The 26,877-nt window shown below is 39.0% G+C and overlaps 1 protein-coding gene across 6 annotated transcripts in view; it reads left to right on the forward strand.

The window, feature by feature from the left end:
- FRMD6 (FERM domain containing 6) overlaps nt 1–22,576 on the forward strand; it is a 266,485-nt gene extending 243,909 nt beyond the window's left edge. For 4 of the 6 annotated variants that reach the window (XM_036842781.1, XM_036842780.1, XM_036842784.1 and 1 more), the window contains 4 exons: nt 2,412–2,747; nt 3,500–3,631; nt 4,939–5,030; nt 19,587–22,575. In XM_036842781.1, the coding sequence (XP_036698676.1) occupies nt 2,412–2,747; nt 3,500–3,631; nt 4,939–5,030; nt 19,587–19,871 (845 nt within the window). In that variant the 3' untranslated portion in view covers nt 19,872–22,575. Of the gene's footprint in view, nt 1–2,411; nt 2,748–3,499; nt 3,632–4,938; nt 5,031–19,586 lie in introns of all 6 variants that reach the window. The other 2 variants (XM_036842783.1, XM_036842782.1) reach the window with 1 other exon arrangement.
- Nucleotides 22,577–26,877: the final 4,301 nt, after the last annotated feature.

The following is a 26,877-nucleotide window of genomic DNA, read 5'->3' on the forward strand; positions in this document are numbered from 1 at the left end:
TTAAGAACTCCATCATTTTAAACAAAAAAAGCTATTAACATTAGCCAAAATCACAGCATGAAAAGAATCTATATTTTTCTTAATGAAATTTCATCTAGAGTCACCTTGTCTGAAACACTATTTTCTCATTTTATAGTAAAAATGATCACAAGAATCTTACGGTATTTAGAACAGATGGATAAAAAATGCTTTCTGTCATTAAAATTTTTTTTCAACTCAACTTTATTCAGTAGCTAGGGCTTATTCTTAGGTCTGTGTCAAGAGGGCACATTGACTGCATTATATTACAAAATAACATATGAAAAACTTGGTGGTCTGTGGGCTTTTACAATAGAGGGAATAAATAGAACACTGGCACATTGATGATTTGCCCTGTTGACACCAGTGATTACTAGGGGGTGAGAGGTTGCATTTTGCATCTCTTAGAATAAATTTCAGAATTATTTCAGCATTTCCCTCATTTTGTAACCAATCGGTGTGAAGCTTCTTAAATGTTTGTAGAGGGTCTAAGAGATAAAGCACGATGACAGGAATAGAAGCCAGCACATGGAACACCAAGGCTGTGCTTACACATTGACAGGAAGTAATTCATGCTAGGCTCCTATTAGATAGAAAAAAAGTCGGCAAAGTGCTTGTCTTCTAGTGACTATGCTTGTGAGTATAGAATAACTGAAGTTGATTCCAAATCTACCAGAAATTTGGGAGTAAAAGGGCTATTTCTAAAGAGATAGAAAAGTTTTTAAATTATTAGATCCACAATTCTCAATTGTCTTAGAACTCGAACACCATATAGGACTTTTTTTTTTTACTTTTTCTCTTCACTTTCCACCCTTCCAAGGGCCATATGGCTATTGTATTGAAACTACAGTGAATAGAAAGTATGAGAATTTTGCACACCCCTTTAGTTCTTCATCTTCAAACTCCTGTTGCCTTCAGAAGATAGGAATCATTAGAACCCAGTCTAACCCTAAAAAACGGGCTGTAGATGGATGTACTTTTGTTGCAGTGATGTGTGTGTTAGGCTCTGATGTCTGGTTCCAGTCTGCCTCTTTGTGGCTCCGCACACTCACCTTTGTGTGTTTCAGCTCGATTCCTTAGAATTGACATGAAAGGGCTGAAGCCCAGAAATGTACACACAACCTTCTCCAAGCACTTTTTCCATTTTGCATCCTGGAATGCATATTTTCTCTTCCTGCTGATGTTCATTCCCTCTCTGGGGAAGCCTGTGGGGATTATACTTCAGAGCTGGATTCAAACATCAAGAGTGCAAGTATTTTTACTTAACCAAGACACAATACAATTAAATCCATTAACAGGCCCTTGAGAACCCAATTAGTCTAATAGTCAGCAGTTTCTGAAATAATATCAATTTAACATTCCCCAAATGCACTCTCCATTTTTAACATTGTTCTAATGTGTTACTTCTCATCAGTATTAAAGATACAAGGCAGTTTAACTATTTCTTTGTTTTAAATTTCTGACCTGAAGCACAAAAATAGTATGTTTGTATCAGTTGTACACCTGTAGCTCAGTTGTAACTTTGTGCCTTTATGTAATGGTTAGTTTAGCATTGGATAAAAGGGACTTTCCAATATTGTGTCTTTGCTATGTTAAAGAGGTGTACTGACATGTTAAATCAAAGAACAGTTTTCTCAGGCAGAGGCTACATGGGTATAGATTATCAAACCAGTAGTGATTACTATGTGTTCTTAATAGATGGTAAAACCTCACTGATTCAGCCTAAATGGAGAAAAGCAATCTTCATCCATGAAAATCTAAATTCTAGAATTTTTTGAAAGAAATTCTCAGAAGAATAATTTTATTTTAAATTGTCTTCAACAGTTAGAGCTAAGCTAACAATGGCCCAAATTGAACAGATGAACAAATCAAATGAAAGGCAATTAGCATAAGTATATTTATTGAACCGTTTCTGTAGCAGTCCTTTTGAAATTATCTGTGGGGAAGGACCAGATTTTTAAAAACTTCCAATCCACTGTGGACCGATCCTTTTGCAAAGTTCAAAATCACATTCGTGGATGTCCTGGCAATGGCAGATCACTCTAAAAGTTTCTAAATGTTTATTCTCAATTCCTGAACTTATTCCACTGTGGACCGATAACAGTTTGCAGACAAGAAGTGCTCTGCCATCTTACACTTTGAGTAGCATTCTTCTATGGTGTTTGAAGCTTTAAAACTCTTTGAGTAGTTAAATACTCGCCTCATATCTATGGTACTGGTTTTTATTCATTTTGCAGTCTTCTTAAATTGAGCTCCTATCAGAATTATGAGCACTTTCCAGTCACTCACTTCTGAATGTGAAATTGTACTTGTTCTTGGCTTGACCCCAGCTAATCAGCTGTTCCTTCTGCCTTGGTTGAATATAATGACGAGCTGTCTTCCTCACCACACAGAGAAGAAGCAGTACCGGGAATCTTACATCAGCGACAACCTGGACCTCGACATGGACCAGCTGGAGAAGCGGTCCCGGGCCAGCGGGAGCAGCGCGGGCAGCATGAAGCATAAGCGCCTGTCCCGTCACTCCACCGCCAGCCACAGCAGCTCTCACACCTCGGGCATTGAGGCCGACACCAAGGCCCGGGACGCGGGCCCCGAAGATGCCTACCCCGGCAGCGCCATCCACCGCAAGCTGAAAACCTGCAGCTCCATGACCAGCCACGGCAGCTCCCACACCTCCGGGGTGGAGAGTGGCGGCAAGGACCGGCTGGAGGAGGATTTGCAGGATGATGGTAACCTGCCCCCCAGGCCCTCGGAGCTACCCGTGCTGACCTGCTGTCTGGGATGCTCTGCTTTTTCTCTTCCAGTTTTTTCGCATTATTGTTTCTGTAGAATTGATGTAGTAATAGAGAAGAAAGAAACACAGCATTTGGCTGCTTAACCCTGTGTTAAGGAGATACGATCAGACCTATAGCCTGTATCAGCCAAACTTAGTACTTGTGTGCATCTTTTTTATTTTTCTGTTTCAAATAATTGCTATAGCATTCAGGTTTGGGGAAAAGATACACTGATTCCATTAAGGAAAACTGCAGCGCATACGTGTGCTTACTATAGAATTCACGTGGATATCAAACCAAGTCGCTAAATGCTCTGAGAGAAGGCAGCTATGGGTGATGGGGAGCTTCATGCACTACTCATTCTGTCCTTGTCGACAGTCTGCTTTGGCATGAGGCAAACGACCCATCAGTCTCCTTGGGCCCTTTGTTATCACAGCATGCTAGTACAGCTTTTCTTTTTTCTTAAAGAGAAAGAATAATTGACAGTCAAAACATGGCATTAGCAGACATGTAGATAACACAGCAGTCCTGTGAAGAAGAGAAGCAGCATCTAGTTGAGAATTGTCGCTAGTTTCCTATTGTGGAGTCTCATTAGCAGATTTATTTTTAAATATGAATAATTAAATAACCTCCCTCAAGGTGTGGCTATGAATTACAGTGGCCATTTCCCCTTATGTCACTAAATGTCTTTTCCATCTTTGTGTCAGAAATAGAGATGTTGGTTGACGACCCCAGGGACCTGGAGAGGATGAACGAAGAGTCCCTGGAAGTCAGCCCAGACATGTGCATCTACATCACAGAGGACATGCTCCTGTCTCGGAAACTGAATGGACACTCTGGTGAGCTCCCTCGGGAGGGTCCTCTCCTTAGCTAGTGGGTTCAGAGGATACTTAATAATATAAGAAACCTAGGTAAGAAAAGCAGTACAAATTGTTGAGATAGTATGATCTCAAATTATAAAAATGTTTACGTGTATATGACAAAATATACATAAAAATATTAATAGGCTTTTCTCTGGATGATGGGGTTATGGATGATTTTATTTTCTTTGCCTCATCCTAGTTTGCCAGAATCTCTACAATGTGAGCCCATTGTTTTAAAAACATGGAGCTAAGATTAAGTAGTGACGTAGAGTACTGCTCTATCCTTCGTTCTCGTGGAAGTTTGGCAGGAGTCTGTTCAGTGTTCTGAGCACCAGGCTTGATACTGAGTTTTCTGGTGCTGGTTCTGGGTTTTGGAGCAAATTATTGACAGGCAGGAAAGGGCACATTTACAAGGAAATTCAAAAGGAACCATACCCAGTGCCAACCAGTGCACTAGTCCACATCTTCTTCCTGTGAAGATTGACTCAAAAGTTGATTCAAAAGGTGACAGGGAGCTCCGTTGACCTCAGAGCCCCAGAACTGACTTCTCACCGTGGCCTCCCATTTTGGTGTCTCACCGGTGGGATCTGCTGCAGGAGGCCTGTGCCACGGTGTCCCCGTCGGCCAAGAGGAGCCTCCGGAACACAGTGTGTTCCATATGCTGGCCCTGGACCTAGCCCTTTGTGGGCATTTGCTCTTTAGTTGGATGGGTACTAGGCTCAGTGCCATTTATAAGAGGAGCAGACAGACACAAGGACACACAGACACTGGCCAGGACACACAGCTCCTTAACTTACCTGAACCCAGTTCCCACCCAGATCTGTGTGACTCCAGAGGAGGCCCGAGCCCCGCACTTACCCACTGCTCGTCTAAGTAGAACCAGACCTAGAGGCTGTGTCCAGGTTAAATTCAAAGTCAGTGTTGTGTGGAGAGTGGGGGAGCTTTAGGAGATACAGTAAAGAGATTGCTTTGCACCTTCAGCCTTTGTGTTCATTCCTAACTGCATCATAAATAGCTTAATTAAAAGTTTATTTTAGGAAATGCAGTTTCTAACCTCCATCCTGTGCTCTAACCCCACGTGTATCTCACTGCTCCTGTTCACTGCAGCACAAGGAGAGAATGTGATCCCCCCTGGTCGTCTGCCGCCAAAGGGCCACAGTGAGATTTGTGGGCAGTGGTTAATATTTGCCCTTTCCTTCTTGGTAGCAGTATATGTCAGATGAGTGGCAAGAGGGATGAATAATTTGAAGTCTTCACTGGTTTTTCTCTGTGTTTCACTTTAGGGTTGATTGTGAAAGAAATTGGTTCTTCCACCTCCAGCTCCTCAGAGACGGTGGTCAAACTTCGAGGCCAGAGTACTGATTCTCTTCCACAGGTATGGAAAGGATTGAAATTTTAAATCAGCAGCTGAAGTTATAGAAAATTTTAAATAGGAACTTACATTTATAATTACATAAATGAGCAGAAATTTAAAACTTTAATGAAATGATTCCTAGTAGATACATACATTCTAGTTTTAGTCTGAATTTATGTCCATTTATTTTCTAGTTCTGTTTATCTTTGAGTTGGGTTTTTATTTGGATAAACTATGTACTTTGTTTCATACTTTATGTGGATGGGAAGCCTGTAGTCTTCAGGCTTCAGGTTAATTCTGGTGTGTGTGTGTGTGTGTGTGTGTTGATCTCAACAACTGGGAGAGTGATTTTCTCGTCAGGTGTGTTGTGGTAGAAATGTTTCCACACTCTAATTATTCCATTCAGATTGAATTTTCAAACTATGCTAAGCTAGAGCAGTTGATAACCCATGATCACTGGTTAGACTATTAAACTATCAGAAGATATAGATAAATTAAAATACACCATTGCAGCATTTAGATATAATCTACTGCTGATACTCACCTCTGTCTCCAGGGAAGCACTTGGGTGTTCTCTGTCTCTTTTGTTTTTTTCCTTCTACGTGTGTTCCTCTTTTCTTTCTTTCTCTCGCATTCTGGCAATCTTTGCCTCCTATATTTTTCTCTCTTTCTTCCCTTTTTTCTCATTTGTCCTTTTTTTCTTTTCCATTTAAGTAACCATAATGTGAACGTGACATTTTATTAAATATTCTTCTGGAAACTCCAATGAGTGATATTTATTGCAGTACATGTAGCATGATGATTAGGATTACAAGTTCCAGGGTCAAACTGACTGGGTTTGCACCCCAGCCCTGCCAGTCAGCGTTAGCTCTTACTGTACATGAACGTTTGTGGGCCACCGTGAAAGATCAGCTTCCACATCTACCAGATGGGAAGAGCATTCGTGTGCCTGCCTTGATGCTTTGTGGCAATGACCTGATGAATTCTATGTGAAATTTCAGTGGAATCTCAGAAGACGTCAGTACAAGGATCGTCATCTTCAGGAGGCTCTCAGACCTGACCCTTCCAAGTAAAATGTTGTTGAGCTCAGGCTCTGTCCTTTCTTCCTGGTACTTTTGCCTCCAGCAAAAGTGATATCTTATTCTAACAAGGCTGGCCTTTGTGGTTTCAGCCGAAAAAGTAGGTTAGAACTGTAATGCCTCGTTTCATTAAGTAACCATTAAGGATCTTCCATTCATGTAATTATTGGAACCATTTTTTTTTTTTATACTGCAGGTTCTTATTAGTCATCAATTTTATACACATCAGTGTATACATGTCAATCCCAATCGCCCAATTCAGCACACCACCATCCCCACTCCACCGCAGTTTTCCCCCCCTTGGTGTCCATATGTCTGTTCTCTACATCTGTGTCTCAACTTCTGCCCTGCAAACCAGCTCATCTGTACTATTTTTCTAGGTTCCACATACATGCGTTAATATACGATATTTGTGTTTCTCCTTCTGACTTACTTCACTCTGTATGACAGTCTCTAGATCCATCCACGTCTCAACAAATTACTCAATTTCGTTCCTTTATATGGCTGAGTAATATTCCATTGTATATACGTACCACATCTTCTTTATCCATTCGTCTGTTGATGGGCATTTAGGTTGCTTCCATGACCTGGCTATTGTAAATAGTGCTGCAATGAACATTCGGGTGCATGTGTCTTTTTGAATTACGGTTTTCTCTGGTTATATGCCCAGTAGTGGGATTGCTGGGTCATATGGTAATTCTATTTTTAGTTTTTTAAGGAACCTCCATATTGTTCTCCATAGTGGCTGTATCAATTTACATTCCCACCAACAGTGCAAGAGGGTTCCCTTTTCTCCACACCCTCTCCAGCATTTGTTGTTTGTAGATTTTCTGATGATGCCCATTCTAACTGGTGTGAGGTGATACCTCATTGTAGTTTTGATGTGCATTTCTCTAATAATTAGTGATGTTGAGCATCTTTTCATGTGCTTCGTGGCCATCTGTATGTCTTCTTCGGAGAAATGTCTATTTAGGTCTTCTGCCCATTTTTGGATTGGGGTGTTTGTTTCTTTAATATTGAGCTGAATGAGCTGTTTATATATTTTGGAGATTAATCCTTTGTCCGTTGATTCCTTTGCAAATATTTTCTCCCATTCTGAGGGTTGTCTTTTCGTCTTGTTTATGGTTTCCTTTGCTGTGCAAAAGCTTTGAAGTTTCATTAGGTCCCATTTGTTTATTTTTGTTTTTATTTCCATTACTCTAGGAGGTGGATCAAAAAAGATCTTGCTGTGATTTATGTCAAAGAGTGTTCTTCCTATGTTTTCCTCTAAGAGTTTTATAGTGTCCAGTCTTACATTTAGGTCTCAAATCCATTTTGAGTTTATTTTTGTGTATGGTGTTAGGGAGTATTCTAATTTCATTCTTTTACATGTAGCTGCCCAGTTTTCCCAGCACCACTTATTGAAGAGACTGTCTTTTCTCCATTGTATATCTTTGCCTCCTTTGTCATAGATTAGTTGACCATAGGTGCGTGGGTTTATCTCTGGGCTTTCTATCTTGTTCCATTGATCTATGTTTCTGTTTTTGTGCCAGTACCATATTGTCTTGATTACTGCAGCTTTGTAGTATAGTCTGAAGTCAGGGAGTCTGATTCCTCCAGCTCCATTTTTTTTCCCCTCAAGACTGCTTTGGCTATTCGGGGTCTTTTGTGTCTCCATACAAATTTTAAGATGATTTGTGCTAGCTCCGTAAAAAATGCCATTGGTGGGCTTCCCTGGTGGCGCAGTGGTTGAGAATCTGCCTGCCAATGCAGGGGACACGGGTTCGCGCCCTGGTCTGGGAAGATCCCACATGCCGCGGAGCAACTGGGCCCGTGAGCCACAACTACTGAGCCTGCGCGTCTGGAGCCTGTGCTTCGCAACAAGAGAGGCCACGATAGTGAGAGGCCCGCGCACCGCAATGAAGAGTGGCCCCCGCTTGCCGCAACTAGAGAAAGCCCTAGCACAGAAACGAAGACCCAACATAGCAATCAATCAATCAATAAATAAATCTTTAAAAAAAAAAAAAAAAAAAAAATGCCATTGGTAATTTGATAGGGATTGCATTGAATCTGTAGATTGCTTTGGGTAGTATAGTCATTTTCACAATGTTGATTCTTCCAATCCAAGAACATGGTATATCTCTCCATCTGTTGGTATCATCTTTAATTTCTTTCATCAGTGTCTTATAGTTTTCTGCATACAGGTCTTTTGTCTCCCTAGGTAGGTTTATTCCTAGGTATTTTATTCTTTTTGTTGCAATGGTAAATGGGAGTGTTTCCATAATTTCTCTTTCAGATTTTTCATCATTAGTGTATAGGAATGCAAGAGATTTCTGTGCATTAATTTTGTATCCTGCAACTTTACCATATTCATTAATTAGCTCTGGCAGTTTTCTGGTGGCAGTTTTAGGATTCTCTATGTATAGTATCATGTCATCTGCAAAAAGTGACAGTTTTACTTCTTCTTTTCCAATTTGTATTCCTTTTATTTCTTTTTCTTCTCTGATTGCCGTGGCTAGGACTTCCAGAACTATGTTGAATAATAGTGGTGAGAGTGGACATCCTTGTCTCGTTCCTGATCTTAGAGGAAATGCTTTCAGTTTTTCACCATTGGAATGATGTTTCTGTGGGTTTGTTGTATATGGCCTTTATTATGTTGAGGTAGGTTCCCTCTATGCCCACTTTCTGGAGAGTTTTTATCATAAATGGGTGTTGAATTTTGTCAAAAGCTTTTTCTGCATCTATTGAGATGATCATATGGTTTTTATTCTTCAATTTGTTAATATGGTGTATCACACTGATTAATTTGCATATATTGAAGAATCCTTGCATCCCTGGGATAAATCCCACTTGGTCATGGTGTATGATCCTTTTAATGTGTTGTTGGATTCTGTTTGCTAGTAGTTTGTTGAGGATTTTTGCATCTATATTCATCCCTGATATTGGTGTGTAATTTTCTTTTTTTGTAGTATCTTTGTCTGGTTTTGATATCAGGCTGATGGTGGCGTGATAGAATGAGTTTGGGAGTGTTCCTTCCTCTGCAATTTTTTGGAAGAGTTTGAGAAGTATAGGTGTTAGCTCTTCTCTAAATGTTTGATAGAATTCACCTGTGAAGCCATCTGGTCCTGGACTTTTGTTTGTTGGAAGATTTTTTTTTTTTTTTTCTAACAGTTTTATTAATTACAAGTTTAGTTTTCCCATTGCTTCTAGTTTAGACTAAACATCTTCAATTAAAGGCTAGAGCTCATTTTAACCCAGTTCCTTCATCATCCACCATGACATATCTGTCACTTTCTGTGTGTACCAGTTTCAAAGCACAGTTGTAATTTTTGGCTATTTTGAATTTTAAGAGTCAAATGTACAGTGGTTTAATACATCATAAGATTCCATTCTAATGCTTTGGAAGCCAAAATAAGGAGCAACTTGCTTCATCTCTGATTGAAATTAAAGAACTTAGAAAATATTCACTATCTTAAACAAATTAAGTCTTTTAACACAACATTGTAAATCAACTATACTGCAATAAAATAAATTTTAAAAAGTCTTTAAAAATATATCTATTTGGAAAGAAAGATGGATATATGGATAGATATGTGACAAATTGAGTATAGTAAAATGTTAGTATTAGAACCTAAGTGGTGGGTATATACATGTTGTTATACAAGTTTTTTCAACTTTCTTATATATTTAAAATTTTTCATAATGAAATAGCAAATTTTCAAAAATATCTCTTTATTAACAAACATAGCCAGTACTCAATAGTGTGTATGTGTGTGTGTAGTCATACAGCAACCTGTGTTATTCAGACAAAATGTAAAGCAAGCAAACAACATAGGCAGTTGCTCTGTAACACTGAAATTGTATCAACAAAATGTTAACTAACCATCTGTGAAGCATTTAAAAAAACATATTACTTTTGAACAGATAAAATGAACAAATGCAGACCAAATTTTGGGAAATATTTTAACATATAGCATCAGATTTACATCAAACTGTGAGATATCTGGGGTTCAGTTATACTTCATAAAAAAGGAAAAACTCAAATAGCTTGAAAATCATGCAAAATTAAATCATCTAACAAATACTGTGCAGCTACTTTAGCCAGACATTGTTCTAGGTCAAGGGATATAGTGATATCCTCTTCTCATGGAGCTTAGTGGGTTTTGATAGAGCATTTTAGAAAATATACAAATAGCTAAGATAACTTCAGAGATGAGTGCTAGGAAGATTTTTTTTTTTTTAAGTAACAGCATAATATGATAGAGAGTAACAGGTAAGAGAGATGCAACTTCACAAAGTGCTGAGGCTAAGACGATAAGAGGGAAGAAGTAAGCCTATTAAAATCTTAAGGAAAATAATTCCCAAAAGAGCATACAGGAAGTACAAAAATCCGAGGTAGAAAGTAGCTTGGTATGTTGGAGAAATGAAAGGAAGGCCAGCATGGCAAAGTAAGCAATAGGGAATGCTTAAGAGAGGCAGACAAGAGCTAGATCATACAAGGCTTTGTAGGCCATGGTAAGAAGTTTGGATTTTATCCAAAGAGTCATGGGAAGCCACCAGAGAGTTTTAAGCAGAAAAGCAGCATTATCTGCCTTATGTTCTACCAAGATCATTTTCATTATGAAAAGAAACAAGGGGACTAGTTAAGCTCAAGATATAAATGATGGTGTTTTGGACTAGAGTGACATATAGTAGAAGTGGAGAGAAAGGCACAAGTTTGAAAGATTACATAGATAGATCGATACATAGAGACAGAAAGAGAAACAGAGATACAGAGACACAGAGAGACAGACAGAGACAAGAGAGAACCTGCAGGACTTGCTATGGATTGGATATAGAGGATGAGGGAAAGAGAGGAACCAAGGATGGCACCTAATATTTTGGTTTGAGCAACTGCATGAATGGTCATGCTTATTATTGAAATGGCTAAGAATAGGGGAGGAGTAGTTGTGGGGTGACAGTGAAAGGTCAGGGATCAAAACTTCCCTTTTGGCCATGTTAAATATAAGAAAGTTCTCCAAGTAGAGATGACATGTAGGCAGCTTAAAATATAAGAATGGAACTTGGGAAGAATTCAAGTTAAAAATATAAATTAGGAAATGGCAACAATATAGGTAGAATGTAGTCATAGAACTGAAGAGTGAGTGTAGCTGGGGTGTGAGGGCGAAGCCCAAGGATGAAGCCCTGCACACTCCAAACTGTACAAATTAGAAAGAGGAAGAAGAGCACATAAAGGAAACTGAGAAACAGTGGCCAGTGAGGTAGGGGTAAAAGTTGGATAGTCTGATGTCACAGGAAGCAAGAGGAGATGAGTTTTACAGAGGGCTTGGCCACCTCTGTGGAATAACTGAATGTTTTTTTTTTTTTTTTTTTTTATTCACACACACACACACTGTATTTTATTTTTACAAGACATAAATAGACTGACACCAAGCATTGTACATGGATGACCACAACAAAAGCAACAATGATTGCAATTACCAAACATGAAACACACTCATACTATGTCATAATATTGACATTCAGTCCAGTAATCCTCCACTGTAACAGCTCCTTTACTTTGCAGTGAAAATTGATTTGTATATTCTTTGCCTCTGAGTCCTTGTGGGATTTTTTTTTTTTTTTTTAATTCAGACAGAAAGTCACAAAAATTATACTCATCCTCATCAGTTCACTCAGTCCCATGTAATTAATTTTTTTTTTCATCTTGATCTTTTGTTAGCACTTTTATGAGTTCATCAGTTTTTCATTAGAGTTCTGAAAATGCTTATTCATTCAGTTCAGCAGTACAGTCAGTTACCAGAAACCTGTACTTGTCAGAGTCTTTTCCATGAATTTCTTGAAGATGAAACCCTTTTATAGGAACATATTTGCAAAATCATCAGAGTACACCCAGAACTGTCTGTAAATGACAAAAGACTTAAAAATGACCACAGTTAAAGATTTGATGAAAGTTCATAATAATGCAGTTGACAAGAAAATTAGTTATTTCTGAGATATACATTTTAAAGTAATAACTAGGATTATTACTTATAACATTATACCAGAACATATAAGATTTTTAGAAATTTCATGTAATGTCTGAAACATTTATATTAACATATTTCCATACATATTTCCATACAAATACAAATATAAGATTTTTAGAAATTTCATGTAATGTCTGAAACATTTATATTAACATATTTCCATACATATTTCCATACAAATACAAATATAAGATTTTTAGAAATTTCATGTAATGTCTGAAACATTTATATTAACATATTTCCATACAAATAACCCAATGAAAGTTTAGTATTAGTTGTTTTGTTTGTTTTTTTTATACTGCAGGTTCTTATTAGGCATCAGTTTTATACACATCAGTGTATACATGTCAATCCCAATTGCCCAATTCAGCACACCACCATCCCCACCTCACCGCAGTTTTCCCCCCTTGGTGTCCATATGACCATTCTCTACATTTGTGTCTCAACTTCTGCCCTGCAAACTGGCTCATCTGTACCATTTTTCTAGGTTCCGCATACATGCATTAATATACGATATTTGTTTTTCTCTTTCTGACTTACTTCACTCTGTATGACAGTCTCTAGATCCATCCATGTCTCAACAAATGACTCAATTTCGTTCCTTTTTATGGCTGAGTAATATTCCATTGTATATATGTACCACAACTTCTTTATCCATTCGTCTGTTGATGGGCATTTAGGTTGCTTCCATGACCTGGCTATTGTAAATAGTGCTGCAATGAACATTCGGGTGCATGTGTCTTTTTGAATTACGGTTTTCTCTGGTTATATGCCCAGTAGTGGGATTGCTGGGTCATATGGTAATTCTATTTTTAGTTTTTTAAGGAACCTCCATATTGTTCTCCATAGTGGCTGTATCAATTTACATTCCCACCAACAGTGCAAGAGGGTTCCCTTTTCTCCACACCCTCTCCAGCATTTGTTGTTTGTAGATTTTCTGATGATGCCCATTCTAACAGGAGTGAGGTGATACCTCATTGTAGTTTTGATTTGCATTTCTCTAATAATTAGTGATGTTGAGCATCTTTTCATGTGCTTCGTGGCCGTCTGTATGTCTTCTTTGGAGAAATGTCTATTTAGGTCTTCTGCCCATTTTTGGATTGGGGTGTTTGTTTCTTTGATATTGAGCTGAATGAGCTGTTTATATATTTTGGAGATTAATCCTTTGTCCGTTGATTCATTTGCAAATATTTTCTCCCATTCTGAGGGTTGTCTTTTCGTCTTGTTTATGGTTTCCTTTGCTGTGCAAAAGCTTTGAAGTTTCATTAGGTCCCATTTGTTTATTTTTGTTTTTATTTCCATTACTCTAGGAGGTGGATCAAAAAAGATCTTGCTGTGATTTATGTCAAAGAGTGTTCTTCCTATGTTTTCCTCTAAGAGTTTTATAGTGTCCAGTCTTATATTTAGGTCTCTAATCCATTTTGAGTTTATTTTTGTGTATGGTGTTAGGGAGTATTCTAATTTCATTCTTTTACATGTAGCTGTCCAGTTTTCCCAGCACCACTTATTGAAGAGACTGTCTTTTCTCCATTGTATATCTTTGCCTCCTTTGTCATAGATTAGTTGACCATAGGTGCGTGGGTTAATCTCTGGGCTTTCTATCTTGTTCCATTGATCTATGTTTCTGTTTTTGTGCCAGTACCATACTGTCTTGATTACTGTAGCTTTGTAGTATAGTCTGAAGTCAGGGAGTCTGATTCCTCCAGCTCCATTTTTTTCCCTCAAGACTGCTTTGGCTATTCGGGGTCTTTTGTGTCTCCATACAAATTTTAAGATGATTTGTTCTAGCTCCGTAAAAAATGCCATTGGTAATTTGATAGGGATTGCATTGAATCTGTAGATTGCTTTGGGTAGTATACTCATTTTCACAATGTTGATTCTTCCAATCCAAGAACATGGTATATCTCTCCATCTGTTGGTATCATCTTTAATTTCTTTCATCAGTGTCTTATAGTTTTCTGCATACAGGTCTTTCGTCTCCCTAGGTAGGTTTATTCCTAGGTATTTTATTCTTTTTGTTGCAATGGTAAATGGGAGTGTTTCCATAATTTCTCTTTCAGATTTTTCATCATTAGTGTATAGGAATGCAAGAGATTTCTGTGCATTAATTTTGTATCCTGCAACTTTACCATATTCATTAATTAGCTCTAGCAGTTTTCTGGTGGCAGTTTTAGGATTCTCTATGTATAGTATCATGTCATCCGCAAACAGTGACAGTTTTACTTCTTCTTTTCCAATTTGTATTCCTTTTATTTCTTTTTCTTCTCTGATTGCCGTGGCTAGGACTTCCAGAACTATGTTGAATAATAGTGGTGAGAGTGGACATCCTTGTCTCGTTCCTGATCTTAGAGGAAATGCTTTCAGTTTTTCACCATTGAGAATGATGTTTGCTGTGGGTTTGTCATATATGGCCTTTATTATGTTGAGGTAGGTTCCCTCTATGCCCACTTTCTGGAGAGTTTTTATCAGAAATGGGTGTTGAATTTTGTCAAAGGCTTTTTCTGCATCTATTGAGATGATCATATGGTTTTTATTCTTCAATTTGTTAATATGGTGTATCACATTGATTGATTTGCGTATATTGAAGAATCCTTGCATCCCTGGGATAAATCCCACTTGATCGTGGTGTATGATCCTTTTAATGTGTTGTTGGATTCTGTTTGCTAGTATTTTGTTGAGGATTTTTGCATCTATATTCATCAGTGATATTGGTCTGTAATTTTCTTTTTTTGTAGTGTCTTTGTCTGGTTTTGGTATCAGGGTGATGGTGGCCTCATAGAATGAGTTTGGGAGTGTTCCTTCCTCTGCAATTTTTTGGAAGAGTTTGAGAAGGATGGGTGTTAGCTCTTCTCTAAATGTTTGATAGAATTCACCTGTGAAGCCATCTGGTCCTGGACTTTTGTTTGTTGGAAGATTTTTAATCACAGTTTCAATTTCATTACTTGTGATTGGTCTGTTCATATTTTCTGTTTCTTCCTGATTCAGTCTGGGAAGGTTATACCTTTCTAAGAATTTGTCCATTTCTTCCAGGTTGTCCATTTTATTGGCATAAAGTTGCTTGTAGTAGTCTCTTAGGATGCTTTGTATTTCTGCGGTGTCTGTTGTAACTTCTCCTTTTTCATTTCTGATTTTATTGATTTGAGTCCTCTCCCTCTTTTTCTTGATGAGTCTGGCTAATGGCTTATCAATTTTGTTTATCTTCTCAAAGAACCAACTTTTAGTTTTATTGATCTTTGCTATTGTTTTCTTTGTTTCTATTTCATTTATTTCTGCTCTGATCTTTATGATTTCTTTCCTTCTGCTAACTTTGGGTTTTGTTTGTTCTTCTTTCTCTAGTTTCTTTAGGTGTAAGGTTAGATTGTTTACTTGAGATTTTTCTTGTTTCTTTAGGTAGGCTTGTATAGCTATAAACTTCCCTCTTAGAACCGCTTTTGCTGCATCCCATAGGTTTTGGGTCGTCGTGTTTTCATTGTCATTTGTCTCTAGGTATTTTTTGATTTCCTCTTTGATTTCTTCAGTGATCTCTTGGTTATTTAGTAACGTATTATTTAGCCTCCATGTGTTTGTCCTTCACTCTAGTGGGTGGACTTCTGTGGTATGTGTTCTCCAGTTTGTGAGTCACCCACCCAGCAGTTATGGGATTTGATTTTACTCTGATTGCGCCCCTCCTACCGTCTCACTGTGGCTTCTCCTCTGTCCTTGGACGTGGGGTATCCTCCTTGGTGAAGTCCAGGGTCTTCCTGTCAATGATTGTCCAGCAGCCAGTGGTGATTCTGGTGCTCTCGCAAGAGGGAGTGAGAGCACGTCCTTCTACTCCGCCATCTTGGTTAATCTCCGGAATAACTGAATGTTAATCATTGCATTCAGCACCATGGAGGTTGTTGAGGACCATGCAGCCACTGAGCTTCCCGGTTCCTTCATCTTTTAAACTTCATTGACCTTCACTGCTATGCACCCACAGCCATCTGCGTGTAGGACTTCACTCAGAAACACTCTGGAACAGACTCATCTGTATCTAAAACACTGGGAGAAACCGCAGTCTGGGAGAAACCGCAGCAAGGCCGGCTTCTTAGCAGTTGCAGCCGTAACAGGAAGCTTATTCCTTCCTATGGATGGGGCAACAAGTTGTCTTGCAGGTGCGAGGGCGCCTCCTTGGTCCTAAGGAAACTAACTTCTCGTCGCCCTCGCTGTGGACTCGGCGCCGACATTCTGTTGGAAGATTTTTAATCACAGTTTCAATTAAATTACTTGTGATTGGTCTGTTCCTATTTTCTGTTTCTTCCTGGTTCAGTCTTGGAAGGTTGTACCTTTCTAAGAATTTATCCATTTCTTCCAGGTTGTCCATTTTATTGGCATAAAGTTGCTTGTAGTAGTCTCTTAAGATGCTTTGTATTTCTGCAGTGTCTGTTGTAACTTCTCCTTTTTCATTTCTGATTTTATTGCATTGAGTCCTCTCCCTCTTTTTCTTGATGAGTCTGGCTAATGGCTTATCAATTTTGTTTATCTTCTCAAAGAACCAGCTTTTAGTTTTATTGATCTTTGCTATTGTTTTCTTTGTTTCTATTTCATTTATTTCCGCTCTGATCTTCATGATTTCTTTCCTTCTGCTAACTTTGGGTTTTGTTTGTTCTTCTTTCTCTAGTTTCTTTAGGTGTAAGGTTAGATTGTTTACTTGAGATTTTTCTTGTTTCTTTAGGTAGGCTTGTATAGCTATAAACTTCCCTCTTAGAACTACTTTTGCTGCATCCCATAGGTTTTGGGTCGTCATGTTTTCATTGTCATTTGTCTCTAGGTATTCTTTGATTTCCTCTTTGATTTCTTCAGTGATCTCTTGGTTATTTAGTAACGTATTGTTTAGCCTCCATGTGTTTGTGTTTTTCACGTTTTTTTCCCTGTAATCCATTTCTAATCTCATAGCGTTGTGGTCAGAAAAGATGCTTGATATGATTTCAATTTTCTTAAATTTACTGAGGCTTGATTTGTGACCCAAGATGTGATCTATCCTGGAGAATGTTCCATGCGCACTTGAGAAGAAAGTGTAATGTGCTGTTTTTGGATGGAATGTCCTATAAATATCAATTAAATCTATCTGGTCTATTGTGTCATTTAAAGCTTCTGTTTCCTTATTTATTTTCATTTTGGATGATCTGTCCATTGGTGTAAGTGAGGTGTTAAAGTCCCCCACTATTATTGTGTTACTGTCAATTACCTCTTTTATATCTGTTAGCAGTTGCCTTATGTATTGAGGTGCTCCTATGTTGGGTGCATATATATATTTATAATTGTTATATCTTCTTCTTGGATTGATCCCTTGATCATTATGTAGTGTCCTTCCTTGTCTCTTGTAACATTCTTTATTTTAAAGTCTATTTTATCTGATATGAGTATAGCTACTCCAACTTTCTTTTGATTTCCATTTGCATGGAATATCTTTTTCCATCCCCTCACTTTCAGTCTGTATGTGTCCCTAGGTCTGAAGTGGGTCTCTTGTAGACAGCATATATATGGGTCTTGTTTTTGTATCCATTCAGCAAGCCTGTGTCTTTTGGTTGGAGCATTTAATCCATTCACGTTTAAGGTAATTATCGATATGTATGTTCCTATGACCATTTTCTTAATTGTTTTAGGTTTGTTTTTGTAGGTCCTTTTCTTCTCTTGTGTTTCCCACTTAGAGAAGTTCCTTTAGCATTTGTTGTAGAGCTGGTTTGGTGGTGCTGAATTCTTTTAGCTTTTGCTTGTCTGTAAAGCTTTTGATTTCTCCATCAAATCTAAATGAGATCCTTGCCGGGTAGAGTAATCTCGGTTGTAGGTTCTTCCCTTTCATCACTTTAAGTATATCATGCCACTCCCTTCTGGCTTGTAGAGTTTCTGCTGAGAAATCAGCTGTTAACCTTATGGGAGTTCCCTTGTATGTTATTTGTCGTTTTTCCCTTGCTGCTTTCAATAATTTTTCTTTGTCTTTAATTTTGCCACTTTGATTACTATGTGTCTCGGCGTGTTTCTCCTTGGGTTTATCCTGTATGGGACTCTCTGCGCTTCCTGAACTTGGGTGGCTATTTCCTTTCCCATGTTAGGGAAGTTTTCGACTATAATCTCTTCAAATATTTTCTCTGGTCCTTTCTCTCTCTCTTCTCCTTCTGGGACCCCTATAATGTGAATGTTGTTGCGTTTAATGTTGTCCCAGAGGTCTCTTAGGCTGTCTTCATTTCTTTTCATTCTTTTTTCTTTGTTCTGTTCCGCAACAGTGAATTCCACCATTCTGTCTTCCAGGTCACTTATCCGTTCTTCTGCCTCAGTTATTCTTCTATTGATTCCTTCTAGTGTAGTTTTCATTTCAGTTATTGTATTGGTCATCTCTGTTTGTTTGTTCTTTAATTCTTCTAGGTCTCTGTTAAACATTTCTTGCATCTTCTCGATCTTTGCCTCCATTCTTATTCCGAGGTCCTGGATCATCTTCACTATCATTATTCTGAATTCTTTTCCTGGAAGGTTGCCTATCTCCACTTCATTTAGTTGTTTTTCTGGGGTTTTTTCTTGTTCCTTCATCTGGTATATAGCCCTCTGCCTTTTCATCTTGTCTATCTTTCTGTAAATGTGGTTTTTGTTCCACAGGCTGCAGGATTGTAGTTTTTCTTGCTTCTGCTGTCTGCCCTCTGGTGGTTGAGGCTATCTAAGAGGCTTGATGGGAGGCTCTGGTGGTGGGTAGAGCTGACTGTTTCTATCTGGAACCATTTTTTAACCTACTTATATTTTCAGCTGGAACCACCTCTTGAGATAATGAGTTCTAAAACTCTGCTACCTGCTGTGTGGAGCATTTGTCAGAGTGTGACCTCTTGCAGTGTTCGGGAGTCACCTCTTTGTCCTGGGGCTGTCTCCCAACATTTGCTATACCAAGAGCACTTCGTGTTATTTTTCTACCCAAGAATTCTGGCTTTTGAAAAAATAGTTTTTTAAACTCTGTTTCTTGAGTAATAATTGGTTTGTTTTCCCATTTCTTATTAAAAGAATAACAGACCTCAGCATGAGAGTGTTGCTGTGCTGAATTGCCATATCCTCATGGAAAGACCGAGAAACAGTATCTTTACCTCTGCAACCTTATTTTAAGATAACTGCTTGGCTTCTGAGATGCTAGAGACAGTTGGATTCACATTGCACTGACTTCTCTGTGCCTTGGGTTATTCATCTGTAGAGTGGGGAGAATAATAGCACCTGGCTCACAGACTGATGGGAAGATTAAATGAGTTCTAGGGTCTAGCACATAGTAAGGGCTGAGTAAAAGCTAGCTGCTATTATTGGTGGTGGTGGGAGTGGCGTTTTGCTCCACAGGGCCTCAGGGCCCACAAACCACAGATTGGAAACCACTTCCTAACATATAAGGATTCCTTAACCTTTTATGATTTTGCAGCTTCTCTCTGTACAAGGCAAATGGTGCTAAACTTTCGCTTTAGTCTGTACTCTTAAAGTTGTTTCAACCTTCTCTTGTCTTGTAGACTATATGTCGAAAACCAAAGACCTCCACTGATCGACATAGCTTGAGCCTCGATGACATCAGACTGTATCAGAAAGACTTCTTGCGCATTGCGGGGCTGTGTCAGGACACTGCTCAGAGTTATACCTTTGGGTGCGGCCATGAACTGGATGAGGAAGGCCTCTATTGCAGCAGCTGCTTGGCTCAGCAGTGTGTCAACATCCAAGATGCTTTTCCAGTCAAAAGAACCAGCAAATACTTTTCTCTGGATCTCACCCATGATGAAGTTCCAGAGTTTGTTGTATAAAGGACGTCTATGTGCAGCTGTACAGACAGCCTGCTGTTCGCTAGAGGCTGTGAAAGCCATGAGTTCTTTCTTTACCTATTACTTGTGCCATATATTCTTCACCCCAAACATAGCTCTTTCTTTATAATATTTGCGACAGAAATAAAAGCTGAGGGACAGTTGCACTTTAAGTATTACACAGAAGTAAAAGGACTACAGAGAATGTATACCAAGACAAGTGGCCAGAAGTTCACTGATCCTTTGGAAGGAAATGTGCTTTACTGGTTACCAAGCCTTCAGAATATCCAACTGTGGTGTGTTTGTTCATTGTTTTGTTTCCCAGTTCAGTTACGTGTAACAACACTTTTTTTTTTTTATCATGTGAAAGATGTTGTTGGGTTCCTTTGTTTGCTTGTACATTTTTTTTTTTTTTTACCACTCCCTCATGAAATGCCGGTGGTTGGAGGGAAGAGAGAGAGAAGAGGCTCTCATTTTTTAATAGAGAGACCGTCACCTACTCATAGCCATTGCCACCCCACTGGGGCTGTACGAAAGTGAACACGAACGAAGCAGTCAAAATCCAGCACGCCAAAGATGCCTCCACCAGAAGGGCAGCCCAGGGCCAAGAAGATGTGAGTCAAGCAATAACCAAAAGACCGTGCATGCCGCGATGCCTTGTGACTCCTTCACACCTGGTCAGTGCCACGTCATCCTCCTGCTCTTCCAGAAAGCTCTAGGACTCAGCTGAGCCCCTTGTCCAAGTAACGGATCGGTTGTGTTCATGCCATAATGAATTTTGTGGAGTTTCCAAAACCAGTTTCTGTTAAAACTATGGAAATGTCTTAAAATATGTCTGTACTTGGTGGATTTTTTTTTTTTTTAAATCAAGAGCAAAGTATGGTCATGCTGGTTTCTGCTTAACCAAAATACCCTAACTATACGTACATGTTATACATATGTAAATATATGGGACTGTGTGTGTTTATATTTAAAGCTTACTAACTTTTCATTTTGGCTCCCATGACTATCTCGTATATATGGTCTTTCTTGTTTGGTACAGAGGATACGTCATCAAATGAATGATGCCTACAGACAATCAGTTGATAGATAGAGTTAAGAACGACTGTTTTCTCACGTGTCTTTTGCCATAGTTCTCAACCCTGGTTGCATCATAGAATTATCTGGGGAGCTTTAAAAAAATAACAATGTCTGGGTCCCACCTTGGATGAATTAAATCGGTCTCTTGCGGTGAGACTCAGGTGGAATTGCCTTTTCTTTTAAAGTTTCCAGATGGAGCTAGTATGTAACAGGATTGAAAACCACCGATCCAGAAGATGTCTTTTTCGTTAATTTTGAAGTATACAGAAAATGTTAGTGTTTGAGAAAGAACTATTTTTAAGACAGTTACTGCCACTGCTGTTAGGATATATAATGAAACCAAGTCAGGAGATTGAACTTAGTAACCTTTAGATGTACAGTAACAGTGTTGTTCACACTTCAGGAAAGTACTTTAGCACAATGTCTTTCTATGAGATGTTTTTAATGATTTCATATTTTACAACATTTGTTTACCATATTTTGATATACCATTTTTTCTATCTACCAGGTTTTATTAAAAAAACTATATTATTTTCTAAAGAAATGGTCATATTTTTATACAAAATTAAGTTTTCAGGTAACAAAGAAATAGACTTAGGGTACGGCAGCACCTGCAGTGTTCCCCATGGATGGGAGTCAGTATTATAAACACATGGAGAACGAGAACAAACTCCATCTGTACTGTCCCGCGCATGCCCCACCGTGGACGTGACAGGGCAGTGTGTACACACAAGCCTGGTCAAGTTGGCCTAACTTGACACTTTAAAAGGAAAAAAATTCTATGACATTCTGTAGTCATGAAATGATTTTGCTTTTATGAAATGTTTGAAAGAACCAAAGTTTCAGGTATCAGAATGTATAAAAGTATCTCAATCTTTGTATAAAAGGATGGATGAAAGTATGAAAGGATCATCTAATGACTATTTTACTTATGTCATTAAATAATCCACCATTTCTTACAGATGCTTAAGAGACAAATCCTGATGAAGTTTGACTCTAAAGAGCCCAGCTCATAATGTGGTACATTTCCTTAGCTCCTAGTGTTTCTTGTTTAAACATTAAGAAAAAAACATATTTAATTAAGTACATAGTGCTTTATACTTTATTTTCTCTCTACTTCAAACAGAATCAGGTCTTTAGGGTTTTTCCAGCATCGTTGGTGGTTTTGCACACCCTCTTTCTAATTGCATTTATGAATAGTCTCGTGGGTTTTCAAAAATGAAACGTGCTAAGGACATTTTTGCTTTTTGATCCACTGTTTGCAGCAGAATTATATATATGTATGTGAAAATCCATTTTGAGTATCTACATTTTTGTATTTGGAAATTGTTTTAAAAATAAAAAAGGAGAAGTATAAAGCTGTTATTTATTCTGCATTTGTTAATATCCATTGCTAGTCAGTATACCAATTTGGTATATATTGCCTCTATACATCTACATTTGTATTTGCAACAATGAACTTTATATCTACATAAACTGTAAATAATCCTTTCTGTGAAAGGATCATCATATCAAGATGATACCAAAAGTGTGTGGAAAAAAAAAGAACTGCATTATTTTGTAATTATTCTTATAGGAATTTCATGGTAAGATTAGCAGTCAATAAAGTTACTTTTTATTTGTCTTTGAAGTGCCTTTTTTAACTTGAGTTCTCAGTTATGCAAGAGTGAATGTTCTCTTTCTGCTCTTCTTTCCTATAACAGAGCACATTAAAGGACAACCTGGTAGAATTCTGAGCAAAATGGCCCTTGTGGAGATGACGCTAATAGCTGATGCTGAGCCCTGCCATGTGCCCCATCCTGCTCCACGTGTGATAGAAGCTCATGTGTTAACTCATTGAATCCTTGTATTCCCATAAAGCAGGTACTATTATTCTTCTCAACTTAGGGATGAAGGAACCAAGGCTCCAAGAGGCTCAGTCTGAGAGGGTGTGGCAGTCAGCCACTATTCAGTCCCAAAGTGTGGGGCTGAAAGGACTCTCCTTCTTAAAAATATAATAGTATTTTTCATTTTTTAAATTAAAATAGCTACTTTAACTTTTACCCATTCAACAGACGTTATTGGAATATTGGTTCTAATTTCAGAAAAATGAGTGATTGCATTTAAAAGCATGCATTCGCAAGACCAAATGTGAGAGCAACATGGCATAAAGTATAGAGCCCAGAACTTAGAGTCAACAGTCAGGATTCTGAAAAGCCCAGCTCTGCTCCTAAAGGGGAATCCATTGTCTTGTCTTTGCTCCAGCTTTCTCGGCTGTAAAACAGGAATAATTCAAAGGACTGTTGGGGATTAAATAAGGTAATGGGTGTAATATGCCCCTGATGACTAGGGTGGGAGAGAAGAGGTTCTCAAGTCTTCTAACAAACATTTAACTTCAATAGAATTGAGTCATTTGGTCATTTGGAAGCATAAGATACAAAGCAAACGCTTTCTAGCATGGTGTTATTCATGAATTTTGCAGAGTATCTGGTAAGTTGTGTCAGTTGGAGGCAAGGGGAGGAAATATAGGGGCACCTACTATGTGTCTGGTACCATACAAGTCACGGCTAATCCTCACAGCCCTTCAAGGTGTCGTCACCCTCATTTTGCAGCTGAGGAAGCAGTTCAATTTGCCCAAGATCCTGTCACTAGTAAGTGATAGAGCAGAGTTTTCAACATAAATTCATCTCCAAAAGCTTTGCTTTTTCTACTACATACACCATGTTACCCAGTGTTCTCAGAGAAAGCTCAGTATCTAATAGGAAAGACAAACTTACAATTTTGATACTGTGATAAATGGAGTTTATTTGTTCACACAGTATTTTTTTTGGAACACCCACTATCTGCCAGACACACACAAGGCGTAATCAGATGTTGCCTTGACATAGGCAGTGAAGACCTAGGAGCTGGGAGTGGGAGGTGGCAAGATCAGAGAAGGTTTTATTCAGAAGAGCCTTGAATGGGGACTTCTGGCAGGATGGCTGAGGTACAAGCTGTCCAGGCAGGGGCTTAGAAGCTGGGGACAACCGTGCTCATTCAGGACCTGCGAGGGACCCTTTGGTTCAAGTAATGATCCCCCCAGCCTACTCAGGAGAGGCTTTGGATGCCCAGGTGAAGACACTGAGTGTCTGGACAGCAGGGAGCCATTGAAGAGGGTTATAAGAAAGATGTGTTTGGAGTTTGAGAGAAATAATGGGAACAGTGCAGGTAGGGGTGGGGAGGGAGCAGCAAGACGAGAGAGATGACGATTTGAACTAAGGATGAGACAGCAGGGAGGAAAAGGAAAAGATGCAAAAGCTGTGTAAGAAGCAGAATAGCAGGATTGTCTCACAGACATACACACACACACACCGTTGTCACCTCCAAAGCTAAAAACTGGAGAAATAGGCAATTTTGCCATACTTGGCAATAATCTTGAGAGAACTAAAGAGTTCATTACTGCTTTATATTATGAATTAAAATATACTCTGCATGAATACTTTGAAAACTGGCACAATGGCTTCAACTACTCTAGTCTCCAGCAGTGGTTCTCAGCCCTGGCTGCACATTAGAATGACTTAGAGAACAATGCCTGGGGCCCAGACGGGAGCTGCTGATCTATTTGGTCTGCGGTAGGCATGGTGCTAGTAAAAGTTCTGCAAGTGATGCTTATGTGCATCAGGGTTATAACCTAGTGGTCTATAGGTGAGCCCAAGCAATATGGACCAACCAGTTATCTGCTCCTGAACTAGAGTGATCCACACATGGGATGGGTTGGGTCTCCAGAGTGTCCAGGTGTATTGCATTTTGTGAGAGTGGCATTGTTTTCTTTTCGCCAACATAGCTGTCAGAGAGTGAGGCACTGAACTCACTGTTTCAGAAAGTCTGAATGCACCCACATACTAGAGACCTGGGTGTCACATAAACATGACCAAGTCTGGCTAAGTATGAGGGTGGCGGTTATGTGAGTACCAGTAAAATATTTTAAAATCTCCTCCCTGTCGCTGTTTGATTTGCCTCATCATTTCTCTGATGCTTTATACAAGCTGATCCCCACACAGAGGTGTAATGAAAACAGTAAGCTAAATTCCACCCAACCCTTTGATTCTTAAGACATACATTTTGACTTAATGGAGGAGCCTGAGCTCTGAAAAGTCCTGCTTAGTTGCTATGAGCCATTGTAGGCGATGGAGTTATATACTCTCAAGAGATTAATCGAAGGTCTATAAACATGGCACTGGTATAATTAACCAACTCATTACTTAGGGTGGGCGTTTACCCATCTGGTGTCAACTGTCGTCAGTTAAGGTCTCTTCAATTTATTACTGTCATTATGGCAAGAGGTGGATTTCTCCCAGCTTAGGAAGGAATTATGTTCCAAGTTTGCTCCTAAATTGGTTGTTTAATATTTAGAATGCACATCCCAAACTTCCCTAACTAGCCCACAAATGCCTGTTTATCCCAGAGAGATTATTAGAGATGATTTTTTTTCTGTGCATTAGTAATCATCTATCAAAGAAGGGTCCCAGTGTATAAATAAGGTAGATGGAGCGACCCCACAACCACATGGAGATGATAGCGCCCCCTCCCCCCAGTAGACCAATAGTTAAGTCTTCAGGTTCTTCTCAGCTATACTGAGAAGTTATGTATACCCAGCTATACATAAACATGGAAACAAAGCTTCAGGCAAACCATGCCAAAATGAAGCAGCTTTAAGCTAGTTTCTACCTTGGGGTTCCACGAAGGGTACTTCTAGTGTTTTCTCATGCACACCCCAGGCCCTAGTTCAGAGCTGCTCAACCCTGCTCTGCCATCATGAAAGAGTCAGCTGGAATGAAGTCAACACCTAAGATCAAGTCAGAGGCCCTTTCCTTCTGATCTACAGGGATGGGAGGAAGTGGATCGGTGTAAGAGCTTCCCAGCAAAGTAGAAGCCCCAGGGTCTTAGATTCTATCCCTGATTTGCTACAGGGTATAAATAAGGTGCTATAAGAGAATATAAGGAGCCTATACTGGGGCCTTTAAATGCAACATCAATATAAATGTGGAAGACCATAAAATCCACTGGAGAAATTAAAAGAAGGCCTAAATAAATATACCATGTTCCTGAAAGGAAAGACTCGATAGTGTGTCAATTTTTCCCATCAGTTCCAATCAAAATCCCAAATGAAACATTTTAACCATGAGGGGGTAATCGGAACCAGTTTTACCCTCTCACCTTAAACAGCTAAAAACCCAAAAAAATGCATGAAAATGTTTTTTATACATTCAACAACAGGTAATGCAGTAGTGTAAGCCCCAAAAGGAGAGAAATAGATGAGCCTTATCACTGCCCCAGCTTACTGCCTGGAGAGCGTTTCCAGGCCAAAAGGAGGGAGGAGTGGTCTCCCTGAGAAGGCAGAGTGGAGAATTTGGGGATGCCAAGGTAACTAGAGTTCAAGGGACAGAGTACCAGAGAAGAGAGAGCTGCACAGAGCAGGGGGCGGGGAGAAGGAGAGAGCGTGCTCTGGAGATCTGCAGAAGGTTCCCCTCAAGTTTTCAGCTGAGCACTTAATCAGCATGTACATCTGAGGAAAGCACCTGGGGTTGGGAAGAGAACCACGAAAAAGGGGCAAAACCATCCCCGGAGCTTACATAGGGCCAGAAATAGTTTGTGTTCCCACCAGCGAGAGTGAAAAAACCTTGTGATACATGGGGCATCTCGTAAAGTACTCAGAAGGGTATTTTCCAAGACTAAAGGTTGTTCTGGTCCCGCCTAACAGAGTATAAAAAGTAAGCCTTTTTCAATTTTGAAAGAAAAGTATTGTCAAGTTAGAATTCTGTACCCAGCAAAAGTCTCTTTCAAAAACCAGGATGAAATTAAAATTTTTTCAGGCTTACAGTAGCTGAAAGAATTCAACACCAGCAGATCTGCACAAGAAATGTTCACGGAAGTCTTTCAGGCACTGAAGAGCCCCAGAAATGGGAAGTAT

The sequence above is a fragment of the Balaenoptera musculus genome, chromosome 2, assembly GCF_009873245.2.
Source record: "Balaenoptera musculus isolate JJ_BM4_2016_0621 chromosome 2, mBalMus1.pri.v3, whole genome shotgun sequence".
NCBI classification, from domain to species: domain Eukaryota; kingdom Metazoa; phylum Chordata; class Mammalia; order Artiodactyla; family Balaenopteridae; genus Balaenoptera; species Balaenoptera musculus.